The sequence below is a fragment of the Ranitomeya variabilis genome, chromosome 2 (assembly GCF_051348905.1).
Source record: "Ranitomeya variabilis isolate aRanVar5 chromosome 2, aRanVar5.hap1, whole genome shotgun sequence".
In the NCBI taxonomy this organism is placed as follows: Eukaryota; Metazoa; Chordata; class Amphibia; order Anura; family Dendrobatidae; genus Ranitomeya; species Ranitomeya variabilis.
The window spans coordinates 886871434-886889177 of NC_135233.1; the positions used below are offsets into that span (position 1 = coordinate 886871434).

General features: G+C 40.2%; 1 protein-coding gene across 5 annotated transcripts in view; it reads left to right on the forward strand.

The window, feature by feature from the left end:
* The window catches only part of MCF2L2 (MCF.2 cell line derived transforming sequence-like 2), a 508511-nt gene that overhangs the window by 431772 nt on the left and 58995 nt on the right, over positions 1-17744 (forward strand). For 3 of the 5 annotated variants that reach the window (XM_077290424.1, XM_077290423.1, XM_077290425.1), the window contains 3 exons: positions 8839-8931; positions 11813-11884; positions 16132-16244. In XM_077290424.1, the coding sequence (XP_077146539.1) occupies positions 8839-8931; positions 11813-11884; positions 16132-16244 (278 nt within the window). The remainder of the gene's footprint in view (positions 1-8838; positions 8932-11812; positions 11885-16131; positions 16245-17744) is intronic. The other 2 variants (XM_077290426.1, XM_077290427.1) reach the window with 2 other exon arrangements.

The following is a 17744-nucleotide window of genomic DNA, read 5'->3' on the forward strand; positions in this document are numbered from 1 at the left end:
ACTCAGAAAAGCTGCCAAGAAATAAAAAAAAGACTTTATGTTACGATATCTCATTGACCTGTACTTACGGGTGTCTTTACCAAGAGGCAAATGCTTTTTAATGTATAGCATTATATGATGTTGATGGCTTCTCAATAACATGATACTTAGTCTTACTCAGTCTTACCACAAGAAACAATACGTTTCTCAAATAGCTTTACCTTTCATAGCACTTAAATTGCTAGAGACAGGTGCACAGAAACACTCTGGGTGTAGCAGAGACATTATAGTCACCAGATGTGTTTGTTTTTCATAACTATATCCGTGAATACTGTACTTCTGTTTAGTTTCTATCTGTGTGCACAATGTGAAAATCTGCCATTGTAGAATGTGCTTATTAAGATCTGCCGGTAAATTTACTGAACAAAATGCTATAAATACTATAAATATTTAATGTTACCTACATACATGGTGCTAAAATTTTAATCTATTTGCATATGATTATAAAATAGCAAAGGGAATTTCTATTTTTATCATTATGTTGCTTTTAGGTCCACAAGTGTGGACTGAACTTTTTTCTGATACAGCACTTTAACCTTCATACATAGACATACATTTCAAATGATATTGTGCTGTGTCTGTAGCCAACATTAGTGGGAGCACATGATGTTATTGCATGGTACTTTATTATAGTAAAGTAGGGGTGCACAACATTTTTTTTGTTTAAGGACCATATTGCCATACTGAACCAATACCTAGGGCTGGAAAATGTTTAAACGTGGTAGTTACATGAATACACCACCAGAAACATCATCAGTACATTAATACATCACAAATTTTGAGTATTTGAGAAGGATTTGGAGAGTTTCTTCTCGGTTTCTTTGTGACCACACGCTAACTTAAACTGAGTTTTTTGGAGTAGAAACTCTCAAAATCCTCTTCAATCTCAAATCACCATTAGCACACGAGTGCAGCAACAGAACCACAATAAAGACATGAATGCAGAATCAGAACTACCATCAGTATATTAATGCAGCATCAGAACGGCCATCATTAAATGAATACAGCACCAGAACCACCATCAGTACATGAATACAGCACCAGAACCACCATCAGTACATAAATGCAGCACCCGAACCACCATTAGTAAATGAATGCAGTGCCAGAACTATCTTATCATATATAATTGTATCGTGTGAACCTACAACTCCCCGCATGTCATTAATAATGGTCAGGAGATACTGGTCGTTGTTACCAGCCATTGTCAGACTGTGGACCAGTCAAAAGCCACAATACTGATAAGACTCAGTATGGGTCACAAATAAACATTTACACCCAGGTACCATATAGGTTACATCTTCTCTGATTAGAGTTGTGCCTATCCGTTTTATCTCCATGAAGCACAGATGCCATGATGAGATTTCATGCCCAGAGTACCTGCACAAAATACCCCCTTCCACTCTGCCCCTCTCCTTAATATACCCCCCACACAGCCCCTCTCTGTGCTGTCCCCCACATACTACCCTTCTCCATAATACACTCTCCATAATTTTCCCCCACAAACTGCCCCTTTACATATCTTTGCCACACTGCTTCTCTGCATAAATCCCCCCACCCCACTGCCCCTCGCTATACTATGCCCCATTTCACAATCCCCCTAATTTCCCCTTAATGTCCTAAATTACACCATAGTATCTCAAATAGCCCCATAATGTCCTCCTTTAACCCATAATGTCCCCCCTTGCCACATTATGTGACCCCATAGTAACACAACTCTCCCATTTCCCTCATCTAAAATATCATAGAATTTAATCTTCAGCTCCTCCATGGAGTGCTTACCAGGGCATGATGCCTCTGTTGCCTGTGCAGCGCTGGTAGCAGTGTGATGACATCAGCAGCGTGCTGACCTCATCACGTCACTGCATGTCAGGGCCTGGCTGACAGGCGCTCCTCTTCCCAGTCCCGGCACGCAAGTGAGCAAATACATTTGAATATAGGAAGGAAAGAATGGCATGTCCCGGACAGCTACGATGGCTGCAATAAACCCTTTGGCGAGCCGTATGCATAGATTGTGCAGGTGTCACACACCACAGGTCCAACAATGTACCTCCACAATTTCTCCGGTGATTGTTTGCTGTGGCAGTGACATCATGTTAGTTGTACTGTCACCAATCATGGGGCTCATTGACTCGTGCCATGGAAGTTGACAGTGCCATTGAGCCCAGTGATTGGCTGCAACCCTGTTGACATAGGCATGACTCAGAAGCGGACACAGAAAGAAGAGAGCCCCTGTTCAATAAGAATATATGGCCCTTTGTAGTTCAAAAGTTAATCATAAAGCATAATTCCACCTGTTTTGGAGACGGGAGTGGGCCCCCTTACCTCTAGCTGCACAAATTGTTTGTCCATCTCTGACCTGACCAATTAACCAGTAACAATCACTGGCGCAGTGGCAAAAATTAAGTGCTGGACTCGGGGATAGAGAATACCTAGTGTTTCTTTTCATTTTAACATGTGAATGCTAATGGCATGCAGACTGGTGAAAGGGGAAACCCCCTTTAAATATAGAAATGGAACAAGCACATGGACACCAAAAATATACAGATTTAGTTGTATGTCTCAAGGAAATAATAGAGTATGTAAATTCTGTTATGAAAGAAAAGCATAAAAAAGGAAATTATGACAGTCACAACTGTTTCAGAATTAATTTCTAGAATCCACCTGTTGAAAGTAGAGCCAGTGGTGGCTTTGAGGACATTAATATTATCATTTGCCACCTTGCATTACAACATTCATAATTTCTTTATTATACTATGTTCAGTGGCATGTAAAAATTTGGGCACCCTTAGTCAAAATTACTGATATATATACTGTATATACTAGATGGTGGCCCGATTCCAATGCATCGGGTATTCTAGAATATGCATGTCCCTGTAGTATATGGACAATGATGATTCCAGAATTCGCGGCAGACTGTGCCCGTCGCTGATTGGTCGAGGCAACCTTTATGACATCATCGTCGCCATGGCAACCATTATGACATCTACGTCGATACTGTGCCCGTCGCTGATTGGTCGAGGCGAATTTGCGGCAGACTGTGCCCGTCGCTGATTGGTCGAGGCAACCTTTATGACATCATTGTCGCCATGCTGTGCCCGTCGCTGATTGGTCGAGGCCTGGCGGCCTCGACCAATCAGAGACGTGGGATTTCCAGGACAGACAGACAGACAGAAAAACCCTTAGACAATTCTATATATAGATATATTTACATTTTAAATACTACAAAAAGAAAAATGGGCTGATGCAAAAGTTTGGGCACCCTTGGAGATTTGTGTGGTCAGATAACCTTGACCAAGGTTTCAGAATTTAATTAGCCTGTTAGGGTTGTGGCTTGTTCAGTAACATCGTTAGGAAAGGACAGATGATGCAAATTTACCAGCTTTAGAAAATCCCAGGCTCCTCTAACCTTATTCCAAAAACTGCAACTATTAGTTCTTTTAAAAAGCTGCCTAGCACTCTGAAAATGAAAATGGTGAAGGCCCACAAAGCAGGAGAAGGCTATAAGAAGATAGAAATGCATTTTCAAGTTGCCCCTTCCTCAGTTTGAAATGTAATTAAGAAATGGCAGTTAACAGGAACAGTGGAGGTCAAGATGAGGTCTGGAAGACCAAGCAAAATTTCAGTGACAGCTGTTAGCAGGATTGCTAGAGAGGCAAATCAGAACCCTAGCTTCACAACAAAAGACCTCCAGAAATATTTAGCAGACTCTGGAGTTGTGGTATATTGTTCTACTTTTAAGAGACACTTGCATGAATATAGCCTTCATGGAAGAGTCAGCAGAAGAAAACCTCTCCTGCATCGCCACCATAAAATTCAGCATCAGAAGTACACAAAAGAACATCTAAACAAGCCTGATGCATTTTGTAAACAAGTCCAGTGGACCAATGAAGTTAAAATAGAACTCACTGGCTACAATGATCAAAAGTATGTGTGGAGAAAAAAGGGCACAGAATTTCAGGAAAAGAACATCTCGCCAACCATTAAGCATGGGCGTGGATCAATCATGCTTTGAAGTTGTATTGCAGCCGATGGCATGGGGAACATTTCACAGGTACAAGTAAGAATGGATTCAATTCAATTTCAACAATTTCTTAATCAAACATAACCCCATCTGTAAAAAAAGTTGAAGTTAAGAAGAGTATGGCTTTTACAAATGGATAATGATCCTAAACACATGTCAAAATTCACAATGGATCACCTCAACAGGCACAATCTGAAGGTTTTACAATGGCCCTTGCAGTCCCCTGATCTGACTATCATTGAAAATCTGTGGCTAGACCTCAAAATAGCAGGGCATGCAAGATGACCCAGAAATCTCACAGAACTGGAAGAATTTTCCAAGGAAGAATGGATGAAAATTCCTTGAACAAAAGTTCAAAGACTCTTGGCTGGCTACGAAAAGCGTTTACAAGCTGTGATACTTGCAAGAAGGGGTGCTGCTAGGCACTAACCATGCAGAGTGCCCAAACCTTTGCATCAACCCATTTTTATTTTTGTAATTTTTAAAATGTAAAAAGATGAAAAATATTTTTTTTGCCTAATACAAAGGAAACATGTCATCTTTAACTTTAGGCCTTTTAGAGATAATTTAGTCTTCAACTTGCTTAACTGTTCACAATAAAAGTAATTTTGACCAGGGGTGCCCTAACTTTTACGTGCCACTGTAAGTGCGATGTTTTGGTACATATACATACTGTACGTTTTTCAATTTTACTAGCTTTTATTTTGTAAGAAATGCAAAAAATGTTTTTCCACTGCAATTGTTATTATTTTTAAGGCATTCACACTGGGTTGTGTTTTTGTATCATTTTTTGTAATATTTCTTATTTTTAATCCTTTGGGTGTTCTGTTAATTCTGATCATGTTTGGCTTATATCATTAGGTTTGCACATTAGTCAGTGCACCGATAGTATATGTATACAAGAAACTGTTAAGACACACCTAAATATAAATCCAAAAAATATGGCATATTGTCAGACGTTAAATTATGGACATGCATAATCTCAGACAGGTCCTTTTTAAACTTTTTAAAGCGATGGTGCTGTAAAAAAAGAATTCAACTATTGAAAAAGTGTAAAGTATTAATGTTTTAATTAAAAAAAAATATTATCATTTGTTTTTAATGGAGTAAAATATAAAAAATAATTTTAAAAGATTTGATATTTTCCACTTTTAAACACTAGGGGGAGTAGCTGCCAAAATTCGCCCTGAAAACCTAGTGTACAACTAGCTCACATTGGGACTGCAGTAAATTGGGGTGGGATCTGCTCACATGGGTGTGACATCACTCCTCCCCTTCTGGGCATTTCCAAAAGGATAAGGGAGGATTTAATTTAGGATTGCAGTGCAAATGAATGAACGAAGTGTGCAAAATAGTTAAGATTATCAAATATAAAAATACATTATTTAAAATGCTAGAACAAACAGTGACATACTGTAATTCTAACAGCAATTAAAAAGCAAAAAGACTAAGATAATCCACCGGATGTGTCCATGTTAGGACTAACAGCCCTCCACCAATGTCCACACCAAGGTAAAATGTTAACCAAATAGAATGGTGACCACAGTAAATGATGTACTACCATGGAGCATGCAAAATGTTTCTGTACGAAAAACCTAAAAAGTGCATAATATTTACAAATGTGTACAACAGTGAAGTAAGTCATAGACTAGAGACATATGAGTCCTGCAAGTAGAATTCAGGTGTATAAGATCAGATAAAGATCCACGTGCTACAAGACGAACATGTAACAACTATGTCCAATGAACACATAAAACAAAGAGGTCAGAGATGGAAGCAAACATGCTCCACAAGGATGATAATATAAATGACTGTGAGGAAAGAGATGAGGCAAGATGACCATCTATCAGTAGAGCTGGTATGCACGGACAAAGTGTCTGTGAGGAGTAGGAACCCGATGCGTATCACCACCAGAATGGTGGCTTCCTCAGGGGTAATGGTCACAGAGACATTTTGTTGGTGACTGCAAAATGATACTGAGATGTGGACAGTGTCACCGAGGATGGCTGACAGCACTGATTCTGTTACTTGGTGTTACTCACTGTATCATCAACTGGGGTCAAATACGCGCAGTGTATCATGTGGTGCGATTAATCCCAGCGTGTGTTACACTCTGCGTATCTAATCGCAGCACATAATACACTACACTGAGCCCTCTAGATATGCAGAGTGTATCACATTATGGGATTAGATACATGAGTCTGGGGCGTATCACAAATGATGGGATTTGATAAACCGATCTGGGGCATATCACGCATGATATGATTAGATGCCCGGGTCTGGAGCATATCATGCATGATGGGATTAGATGCACTGGTCTGGAGCATATCATGCATGATCGGATTTGATACACAGGTCTGGGGCATATCACGCATCATGGGATTAGATGCACCAGTCTGGGGCATATCACGCATCATGGGATTAGATACATGGGTCTGGGGTGTATCACACACGATGGGATAAGCTACACGGGTCTAATCTACATATTGAGATTCTATAGATGACGCGGGGCATATGGCTGCTCCTGTACACTAATACAAGTTATTTGTCAAGGTAATCAACAGATGTATCTTAAAATATATTGACAACAAATGGGACATTTTCTTTAAATTCTCTTTTTTTGTGCTAAAATCAATTTTAGCAATTCATTTTCATTGAAAATGTTGTACCATTTACCTTTCGTTGCATTGTTTACTGCTGGTTGCAGGATAATTAGATTTCAGCTTTGAGGCAAGGGTGTACATGGAAATCATGGGGCCACATAGCAAAGGGTCTAAATGGACCCACCCCTCCCAAATAAAATAAAATAAATAATATTCAGCGGGGTCACAGAAGATTATGTCTCACAATTTTGTAGCCATTATAATGTAATTTTGCTCCTATTGAAGCCCCTAGGTTCCCCTTTCATTGTCCCCATAAAGTATGATGCCAATAAAAGTGCCCTACAAACACAGTATTACACCCCGACAGTGAATTCTTTGACATTACCCTCCATAAGCATGGTGTGATGACCTTACTGTAAACCCCTCAACTCCGCAGGCAAAGTATTGTGAACCCAATGCAAAATGATCCTTCAACTGTGACCCTCCATATAATGTTCCATATATTGTAATGAGTCTACATACAGTATAAATGCCCCCACACCTCTTCACACTGTATATTGGCCCCTACTAGCTTTCCAAACACTATTATGGCCCCCACACAAACCTTCACACTGTATAATTGCTTGCATACAGTAGAATGACCTCCACATAGTCCTCCATAAAGTATAGAGGCTCCCATCTAGCCTTCCAAATATAATGGCCCCCACATAGCCTTCCATATAGTGTAACGGCCTCCACATAGCTTTCCATATAGTATAATGCTCCCCCATAGTCCTCCACAATGTATAATACACCCCCATAGTCGTCCACAATGTATAATGCACCCCATAGTACTCTATATAGTATAATGCACCCCATAGTCCTCCATATAATATAATGCACAACCCATAGTATAATGGCATTACATACACAGCTCTGCTATGGAAATGTACGTAATATGCCACTATCTTACACTGACTGACCTGAGATGATATCTAGAAGTGTTTATAATCACACTCAGCTCTGAACTATACTATTCCTTAGCTGCAGAGATTAGTGCTGAAAGGTAGGCGTCTTCTTTTTTCCCCTGCATGATGTCATCTGCTTCTGATTGGTTAACCTTATATAGGAGACAAAGTACACAACCCCAGAGAAGAATCTCTGGTAACCACCATGTGGGCTTATGATAAATTATTATCTAGACCAGTGGTCCTCAACCTTTCTGACCTTGAGAGCCACATTCAGCTTAGAGAGAGGGTCGCGAGCCACATTCAGCACTGAGAGAGGGTCGCGAGCCATATCCAGCTCCCACCCCCTTCAAAGTAGTGTCAACCAAAGCCCCCATTACAGGTATAATGATAACCAAAGCTTTTCCACAGAAATCACTCCAAACTGAGATCCATGGGTTCCCACAATACCCCCATTCAGTATTCTCCCATCAAGGACTCCCAACACACTGTCACATCCAGTTTTGAGCACCTCCTCTAACAGGTAGTACCATCTTCTAGTGTACCATACCTAAAACATCTCTAAACCTTTAAGATCAGTAAATGTGCATCCAGATCTGCACTTCTGTGCAGGGCTACTCACAAAATTCACCATTTTGAGATGTGCTATTCATACCAGTTTGCTAGACATGGAGCTAATGCATCAAGCTGGCAGACATTCGCGAGCCGCAATTCATGGGACCGCGAGCCATATGTGGCTCCCGAGCTACAGGTTGGGGACCCCTGATCTAGACTTTACAATTTAATAGCTCCGCAACAGAGAGGAGAAATTAAAAAATAAAGAAGAAGCTTTACTTAGCAGCCATTATTCCATGATGGTTGGCAGCATTGGCTCAATCTCTTCAGCATTGGTAAATTTAAAACTTGCTTCTGTGTTTCCCTATAGATCATAGTTTATCTCTATGATCAGCCTCAATCAATCCCCACCTTTATTGTGTATTTTCCAAAGTGAGCAATCCCTTTATACTTACATAATAATCAGCGAATATCTAAAAATCCCCGCTAACAAATGAGAAAGGTGTGCCCGTACAAGTACCATCATTGCCATGATGAATATCATTGTCTCACTCACATTGATGGCTGAACTGATGCATCTGTTTGTCCGTGTTACAAGAGGCTTATGGATCTTTAATTACATGGTTGTCTCCTGTATTGTAACAAAGTCTTGCTATGAATCTGTGTCCATTAGAGTCCGAATCTAAGGAGAAAGAAGCTGCTCGTCGCTTTTCATTAGCTTCTTCTATCAGTTCAACAGCCATTAGAGTTCCTGCTCGCACAAAAGGTAGAGATCCCAAACCTTTGCATCCATTCTTATGTACATGTGCTGCTCTTTTATAAATGTGTCGGTACATTCTACAATGACTTTGTTTTTTTTTATATGTCATAGCACTGAAATTGATCAGTATAATCTGTGTTAGTATTGTCTGCAAGTTTCAAAATGCCTATCTGCAGTGTAGTAAATTATTAATCTTTAGCCAGAACAGCCCTCTATGTACACTGAGACTAAATCTCTCTGCATATACAAGGTATGAATACATAGAGTCATTCACCAGCTGGCATTTCAGAGTTAGAGACTAGTGATGAGCGAACATGGTCGGAGACGGTGTTATCAGGAGAGTTGAGTGACTTTTTCAAAATTCGGTTCCAATTACGATCGGCGGCCAATATTGTTTTTGGAATATTCACCGAACTCAACCGAAGGTCAATGGAGTCAATGGGACTCGAAATTACCGAATATGTTCGGAACCGAACATCAGACATAAATTTGGCACGAATAGAGTACCAATATGGCACGAATATGGCAGATTCCGATTCAACGACCGATTCCGAACATATTCGCTCAACTCTAGTTATCAAAGCATGCTCGTGTGCTAACTGAGTTTCTACGGCGTGCTCTAAAAATATGCTCTAGTCACCACGCCTGCATGTATCGCGGCTGTTCAACAGCCACAACACATGCAGGAATTGCCTAACAAAGAGGTAATCCATGCATGTGTTGCGGGCATCGAACAGCTGCGATATATGCAGCCGCGGAGGATGGAACAAATTTTTCGAGCACGCCGTAGACACTCGGTTAGCACCCAAGCATGCTCTGATAACACCTTATCCAAGCACATTCACTCATCACTCTTTGAGACATGGTACTGCTCTGTAAATGGCTGAACTATAACTTCGCAAGGGATGAAGAATTTGTACTTCATTATTATAACATACTGTTATATACAAAATCTGCTTAGGCAAATGCTGCCTCCAAGTATGTAAGCTGGTAATCAGTATTCTCCATAGAAAAAAAAAAGAAATGTATCGTTAATATTTTGACCATGGCTCTCCATTGTCTTCACTTTATGCCTGGGATGTACAGTTCTCACCCTATTATAATACAGCAGGATATATGCTATTTGTAGGTTTATTAAAGTTTTCTGTAAATGATAAATATGTATTAAAAAATCTGATTTATTAACAGCCCTTAATCTAAAATACAGTTTCATATTTTCCCTTAACATCTATTGGGCTTTGCTGCATTTACAGCTTTGTGATTTATAAAAGGAGTTGGATGGAGTTTACTGAGCTCATAGCCGAGAAATGATCAAGGCTGCTGCTGTTTTTACCGAATTATTCCCACTACACAAGCAATCATCATCTTGCTTTATAAACTGGAAATCATGTGAAATTGTAGTGTTGCACCCTGTTTTAGGAAGAAAAGTTTCAAGAACAGTTATTGCCTTACATAGGTTTAGCAAGAATCCGCCACACTGCATCCCGAAATCACAATCACAGGGTTAGTGGCAAAGTCACAAAGTTCGCCCTGACCGGATGTTTCAATCCTGATTTGATTTTGGATTTATCCTCTTTTCGCTTCCTTCGTTGCTCAGTTATGGAACTGACAATACTAATACTTGTGTTTTATTGTCCAGATACAATTGACAAACGTCCAGGAAGAATGAAATGTCCAGTCGGGTCTATCTGTGCGATGCACAGTGTGCCAGTCGCATCATTGTTAGCTTCCGCACATGTTTAGTAAATACTAAAGCCAAATATAAAGTTCCATGATGCTCCAGAATTAAAAGCAAACATGTTAGGAAAATAGACAGGTCCACTTTAAGCTGTGTAAAAGTTAACCTGAGCGAGACGTCCATTTTATTTTTTCATACATGTAGAAACAGACAGTTGTTCATTTCTGTGCTGAATACAACCTTCATCCTTTCTTGGTCCGTGTGTCCGGTTTTGCCATCAGTGTGACATCCGTTTTTTCTCATATGCGGACATGAGTAAATTCCACGCTTCTCCTACCCACTAAATTTGAAAAGCGGACAGCACTCACATAACCCATGGATGTTAGCTTTTGTGCTGCCGTTTTTTTTTTTCATTGATCCATTGATTTGAGTCTGATCCATTCATCCGGATGAAAAACAGACATGTCCTTTTTTAATGTGGACCCTTCTGGGCCAATTCAGAAAGATTTGCATAGCGCACAATCGCACTACGTCAGTCTTGCTGAAATTGAAGGCGCCAAATCTATTAAGAGGCTTCTCAGAGGAGATCTGATAGGTATGAATACATGTGTGATCAATACAGAGGACTGGCACACGACTTATTCCTTCCAAAGACCATACAAAGGACTAGGGAGCACTCATTACGGGTGGAAGAAAGGTGATTCCGGCAGCTAAATAGGAAAGGGTTCTTTACAGTTAGAGCAGTCAGGGACTGGAGAAGCATTTTTCATGTACAAAGCACTGGCATGTTTGATTAATCTGATGGGGAACATGGTCCTTTAGTATGCAAAAAACATGGACATATGAGCAGCCCCATGAACTATGCTGGATACATGTTCATAATACATGATACTTAAGTGAAAAACGACTTACAACTGAGTCTTAAGTGCCAGCGATGCATAATGTATGTCTGTACTAATTTAAAGTATAACAAAACCCGGCACTCAATGTGAGTGCCGGGTTTTGTTATACTTGCAGTTTAAGGTGTGGGAACCTACCCGTGCACCTATGTAGCAGTGCTCACGGTTTAGTTCACTGTACTAATTTAAAGACCAAAAGTGCATGATATGTTGTTAAAACCAAAAGTTACGGTATTATTTATTGGTATTTTACAATTATTTTTACACAATATTTGGACTCAATTGTGTTCCACATTTGTAAACTTAATAGGTCCTCTTGGTCCAGATGTTAAAGCAAAAAGGCATGAAATTAAGAGTGACCCAACACCGCTGGGTCTTGAAGGTATAAGTGCTGTGATTTTGCATGTAGGTGTGATTTCCTGTTTGTTTTGTCCTGCACATAATATGTTGTGTTTTTTCTTTATTTTTCTCCCCTCATGGTATAATAAATACAAATGAAGAATGAACATATCATAATGTGTTTTGAAAATCAAGATTAATTTGTCATGTACTGGTTGATAACAGAAACTAGTCATACAATTGACTGTTAGTAGTTAGGTACTAAAGTTTTCCCAGGATGAGGCCAATCAATAAAAGGAATGTGTCACCAGGTTTTTGCCACTTAATCTGAGAGCAACATAATGTAGAGACAGAGACCCTGATACCAGCGATGTGTCACTTACTGGGCTTCTTGACGTAGTTTTGGTAAAGTCACTGTTTTATCAGCAGGAGATTATCATTGGAGCACTAGTAAACCTGCTGTCAGGTAGTCAGACAAATTCATGAGCTCTGTATAACCTCGCCACCACTGATTGGCAGCTTTCTGTGTTCAATGTACATGGGCAGAAAGCTGCCGATCAGTGGTGGGGGCGGGTTATACAGAGCTCCGTATTCTGAGAACTGCTACATCTGCAGCAGAGAAAACAGTGATTCTATCAAAATGCTATCAAGCAGCACAGTAAGTGACACATCACTGGAATCAGGGTCTCTATCCCTCCCTACATTATGCTGCTGTCAGATGGGGGGGCAAAAACCCAATGACAGATTCCTTTTAATGATAATTCTTAAATCTAGGATGAGTCTATGTAAGACTGAGTCCGATCAATGGAAATCTGTTCATTCTTCAATTTTTTTTTCATTGTGTAGGAAAATAGATGTGGAGCTATGAGCAATTCAAGGGAAAAAAATAGCATGCCAATTTAGGAAAAACTGCTTGTCATGATCACATTGTTACGTCTGTGTAATGTCTGTAATATAAATCACTTACTGATGATAGTCAGGCACTTTATGCTTTCCATATTCGCTGACATACAGAGCAGGGCTAGGGGAGTTATAATCCATCAGTTCTGAAATATGAGTGGACCGAGAGATCTGCGAAAAATGTGGCACAGTGTGGTGCTGGATGAATGTTCCACATGGGGGCTTCCCGATAAATACAGGGAGGGGGATACCACCTTTTGGCCGGATTCACACAGTCCAGTGTTCCTGCATTGTCTGCATAGATCCTAAAATAGAAGAAAAGAATTTCCTTTATACTTTCTTACCTTTGGGATCCCCTTAGCTTTATCTCAGAAACACACGAGAACTACCCTAATCTTCCCTGTGTGAATCAGGCCTAACTGGTTATGTCTCTGAGCCCATGTAACAAAAGGTTAGTCCAGACTAAACTTGTCTGAGCTGCATTGTATTACTTTGTATATATTGTATTGTACATATTATATTTGTATATACTCGGGTTTAGTGGCGTAACTCATGGGCCCCGATGCAAAAGCTCCAGCGGGGCCCCCAAATATTTTAAATCTTTAATAGCAATAGTCTTTTTCTATAGGCCAAAGGGACTTTTAGGGCCCCCTAGGCTCCAGGGCCCAAGTGCGATTGCAACCCCTGCACCTGTTGTAGTTATGCCCCTGCTCAGGTTAAGTTCCCATGATGACCCACTGTGCTTATTTTTTTAGCCAGCATAAACTGACCTGTGGTGCACATTTTAAATCTGCAACATGTCAACTTCTCTTGTTGATACCCTGAGTTTTATGTGCGGATTTTGTCCATACAATTGCATTAGATGTGGAAAATCTGCATATAAAAATGCTTGTGTTTCTAATGCGTTTCCGCTTCGGAAACACACCGACACCGCTTGTAATCTGCACATGACTGAATCAATTTGTCAAAGCCAAATACCAATAAGTATAAAAAAGCAGCTTTATTTAAAACATGGCATCCGAAAAAGGCAAAAACCGCAGCATCAAAAAAGCAATAACAAAGCATGTAAAAAACACGTAAACTGATTTATATAATAGGTGCAGAAATCTGCAACATCAAAAACTCACCAAACGCTCATCGTGGGTACGTAGCCTTAGTGAGTCTAATTCCTCCCTGCAATCCTGGCCACAGACGGACACAAAAAAAGTTAAAATATTTTTTTAGTACAAATTGTGCACAGGATACCGTAATTGGGAATGGAAACAAATACATATATGGAAAAACTGCAGAAAACCAAAACAGGGCGCACAAGATGGGAGCAATAGAATGATATACCTGGAACTCACTAGACTGGTGCTAGTGCTACTAGGTAGTATGTATATATATACATATATGTATGTATAGAATCCTGCATAGAAAAGATGGAATGGGTGATAAATGTGTCAAGGCTCAATATCAAGTAATCCCTATACAGTTGTGCTCAAAAGTTTACATACCCCGGCAGGATTTTTGCTTTCTTGGCCTTTTTTTCAGAGAATATGAATGATAACACCAAACCTTTTTCTCCACTCATGGTTAGTGGTTGGGTGAAGCCATTTACTGTCAGACTACTGTGTTTTCTCTTTTTAAATCATAATGACAACCCAATACATATACTAGCTATAGATTTTGTTTGGCTTTGTGCTTCCATAGGGGGTATATAAATGCAAATCTGAATGATTATAAACAATATATTTGAGAACTTGCAAATAAATTAATTTCTGCATGGTTTGAAAATAAATGACAGTAATGTAATTTTGTTTGTGTCCGTCGCATGTTTTTTGTATACATAAATGTTCATGTTTTTGTGTTTGATTTACATATTGTTATGTTATATATTGTTGTTCTCAGATGAATAAAATGAGGTCAAAATGCGAAAGCTGTAACTAGCCCCATGGTCCTCCAATGTGCAGATGAGTTGTTGCGACGCCAGTGCCCAGGCATAGTTGTGTCCCTTATTCAACGGCAGTAAAATATATTTGTTAAAGTGCCAGGTGAAAAGACCAAGACTTGGGTTCTCAACACAAAACTCCAGTTAAAGTGGTTATCCTGGACTATATCCCTTTTTTTTACCAAGGGTCTAATAACTATCAGGCAGGTAGTTGCTAACTATCATGTCTGTTGTACTCGATGCCGAACAGACCACTGCTGTCAGCAATTCAGCGGCATTCGCTAATGTCACTTTGACAGAGCAGTGGCTTCTCTTCCCCTCTGTTCTGTTAACAGGGCGTGACTGTCAATGTCATGTTGATTGACTGTCAATGTTGTGCTGATTGACAGCAGACTCTGAGCCTGGTAGAACATGAAGGTGGTCTGTTAGCAACTACCTGCCTGTTAGTTTTTTGGCCTAAAGTAAAAAATATACAGTAGTCTTGAACAAGCCTTTAATAATGAAAAATCCTATTTATTGAGCACATTGCAAAAATTTGACTTCATTGTATTCTCTACTACAATTTCTACATTGTTGCTGCCAGCAGTTATTTCCTTGACACGTTTCCCATAGTATGATAAGATTGTGACCTAACTAGAACAAAAAACACATTACAGATCTGCAATATTGATTTTCTAAAATAATTGACATTGTGTATCAGTGTAACATTATGTAATGACTGGAGCATATCATGAAACACTGCAGCCACGCTGCCATGATTAGTGTTGAATTTTTTTCTGTAACTGGAATCCTTCATGTTGTCTCTGCAGCAATCAGTCACGCCCTCCTGACGATGCCTTCCTGACGATGTCCTCCTGACGATTTCCTCATGACAATGCCCTCCTGACATTGCCCTCCTGACAATGCCCACCTGACAATGCCCACCTGACATTGCCCTCCTGACGATGCCTTCCTGACGATGTCCCCCTGACGATTTCCTCATGACAATGCCCTCCTGACAAGGCCCACCTGACAATGCCTTCCTGACGATGCCCTCCTGACGATGTCCTCCTGACATTGTCCCCATGACAATGCCCTCCTGACAATGTCCTCCTGAGGATGTCCTCCTGACAATGTCCTCCTGACAATGCCCTCCTGACGATGCCCTCCTGACGATGTCCTCCTGACGATGTCCTCCTGACTATGTCCTCCTGACAATGCCCACCTGACGATGCCCACCTGACGATGCCCTTCTGACGATGTCCTCCTGACTATGTCCTCCTGACAATGCGCTCCTGACGATGCCCAAAAATTACAGTTTAGTAAGGCATTGTACATGAAAAGTCTATGTGATATTATATTAAATAGGAACTGAACTTTTTCTATTCAGCACATATTTCCTAGCAGTACTATTAGTAGACTGGGACGAAAACCTTTAACATTGAGATATCAAATATATTTCTGTTTTTTTTCTTCTGTAGATTGGCCAAAGCATCTTAATTCTCTGGAAACATATGAAGATTTTTCTGCTATTCCTTCTAGCAATGATGAACTTTCAAATTCTGATCTTGATGAAGAAACCACCACAACCAAAGTAATATATTCACACCCTGCAACTGGGTTTCTCACTTTGGGTTATGTTGTAGGCCATGTTTGTCTAATGGTAGATGTTTCTGGTTTGGATTTAGACTTTTCACTGAAGACTCATTCAGAAGAAGTTTAATAGATGCTTACAGGGGTTGTCCGGCCTTAGGACTCTTTCAGACTGTCTGTGATCATCGGTCCAATGTTGGATCACAATTCATGGGCTAACTGCGAGTCTCCCAAATCGAGTGTGACAGCCTCATATATATGAAGCTCGGGTAAAGAGGTGCATGGCCTGCCGGTCAGTGCATTGCTATCTGAGATCGGAGAGATGATCATGGACGTCTGGAAGCACCCTTAAGGTACAAGTCTGCAGTCACTCTATGTGACTGCAGACTTGTGACTCCTCACAATGAACACACTGCTTGCTTTTAAAATTCTCCAGTGCTGATAATGGCAGTGAACGGTCTTGAGATCTGCATACATGTGGCCACATTCTGACTAGGCTTTTTCGGCCTCGCTCAATACACTGCTTTGAGCAATGCCGCGCCCATGTCGTTGACACATGACGGCATGTATGGAAATCACATACTTGTGGTCATTTGCTCTCCGCTCCTAGCGCTGGCACCCGAGAACCCTCACAGCGCCATGCACCCGATGTGAGGATTCACAAGTCTGCAGCCATGTAGAGTGACTGCAAATTTATAGCTCGAGGCTAGACATCCCAATTAAAGGGAATCTTTTTCCAGATTTTTGCCTCGTCATCTGAGAGTAGCATGATGTAGGGGCAAATACCCTGATTCCAGCGATTTGCCACTTACTGGGCTGCTTGCTGTAGTTTTGATAAAATCACTGTTTTATCATCAGGAGATTATTACTAGAGGACCAGTAACCTGCTGCCAGGTAGTCTTCCATATTTATGACCTTTATATAACCCCATTGCCACCAGTGATTGGGAACTTTCTGCCTATGTACAGTGTACACAAAAGGCTGCCAATTAGTGGTGTGTGCAGGGATATACAAAGCTCAGCATTCAGATAAAACGTTGATTTTATAAAAAATGTCTGCAAGCAGCCCAGTAGGTGACACATCATTAGAATTAGGGTCTTTGCCCCTGCATCATGCTGCTCTCATAAATTAAACCTAGTGATAGATTGTCTTTAACAAAAAAGATAGAGACCTCTATTGATACTGTAGATGGACTAATAGGTGCAGCTCATGTTCTCAGTTCACTTGTTTGAGATTCTTCATTTACAGAAGTTATTTATTTATTTATAGATATTAACCCCTTAGTGACAGAGCCAATTTGGTACTTAATGACCGAGCCAATTTTTACAATTCTGACCAGTGTCACTTTAAGAGGTTATAACTCTGGAACGCTTTATCGGATCCCGCTGATTCTGAGATTGTTTTTTCGTGACATATTGTACTTCAAGTTAGTGGTAACATTTCTTCGATATTACTTGCGATTATTTATGAAAAAAATGGAAATATGGCGAAAATTTTTAAA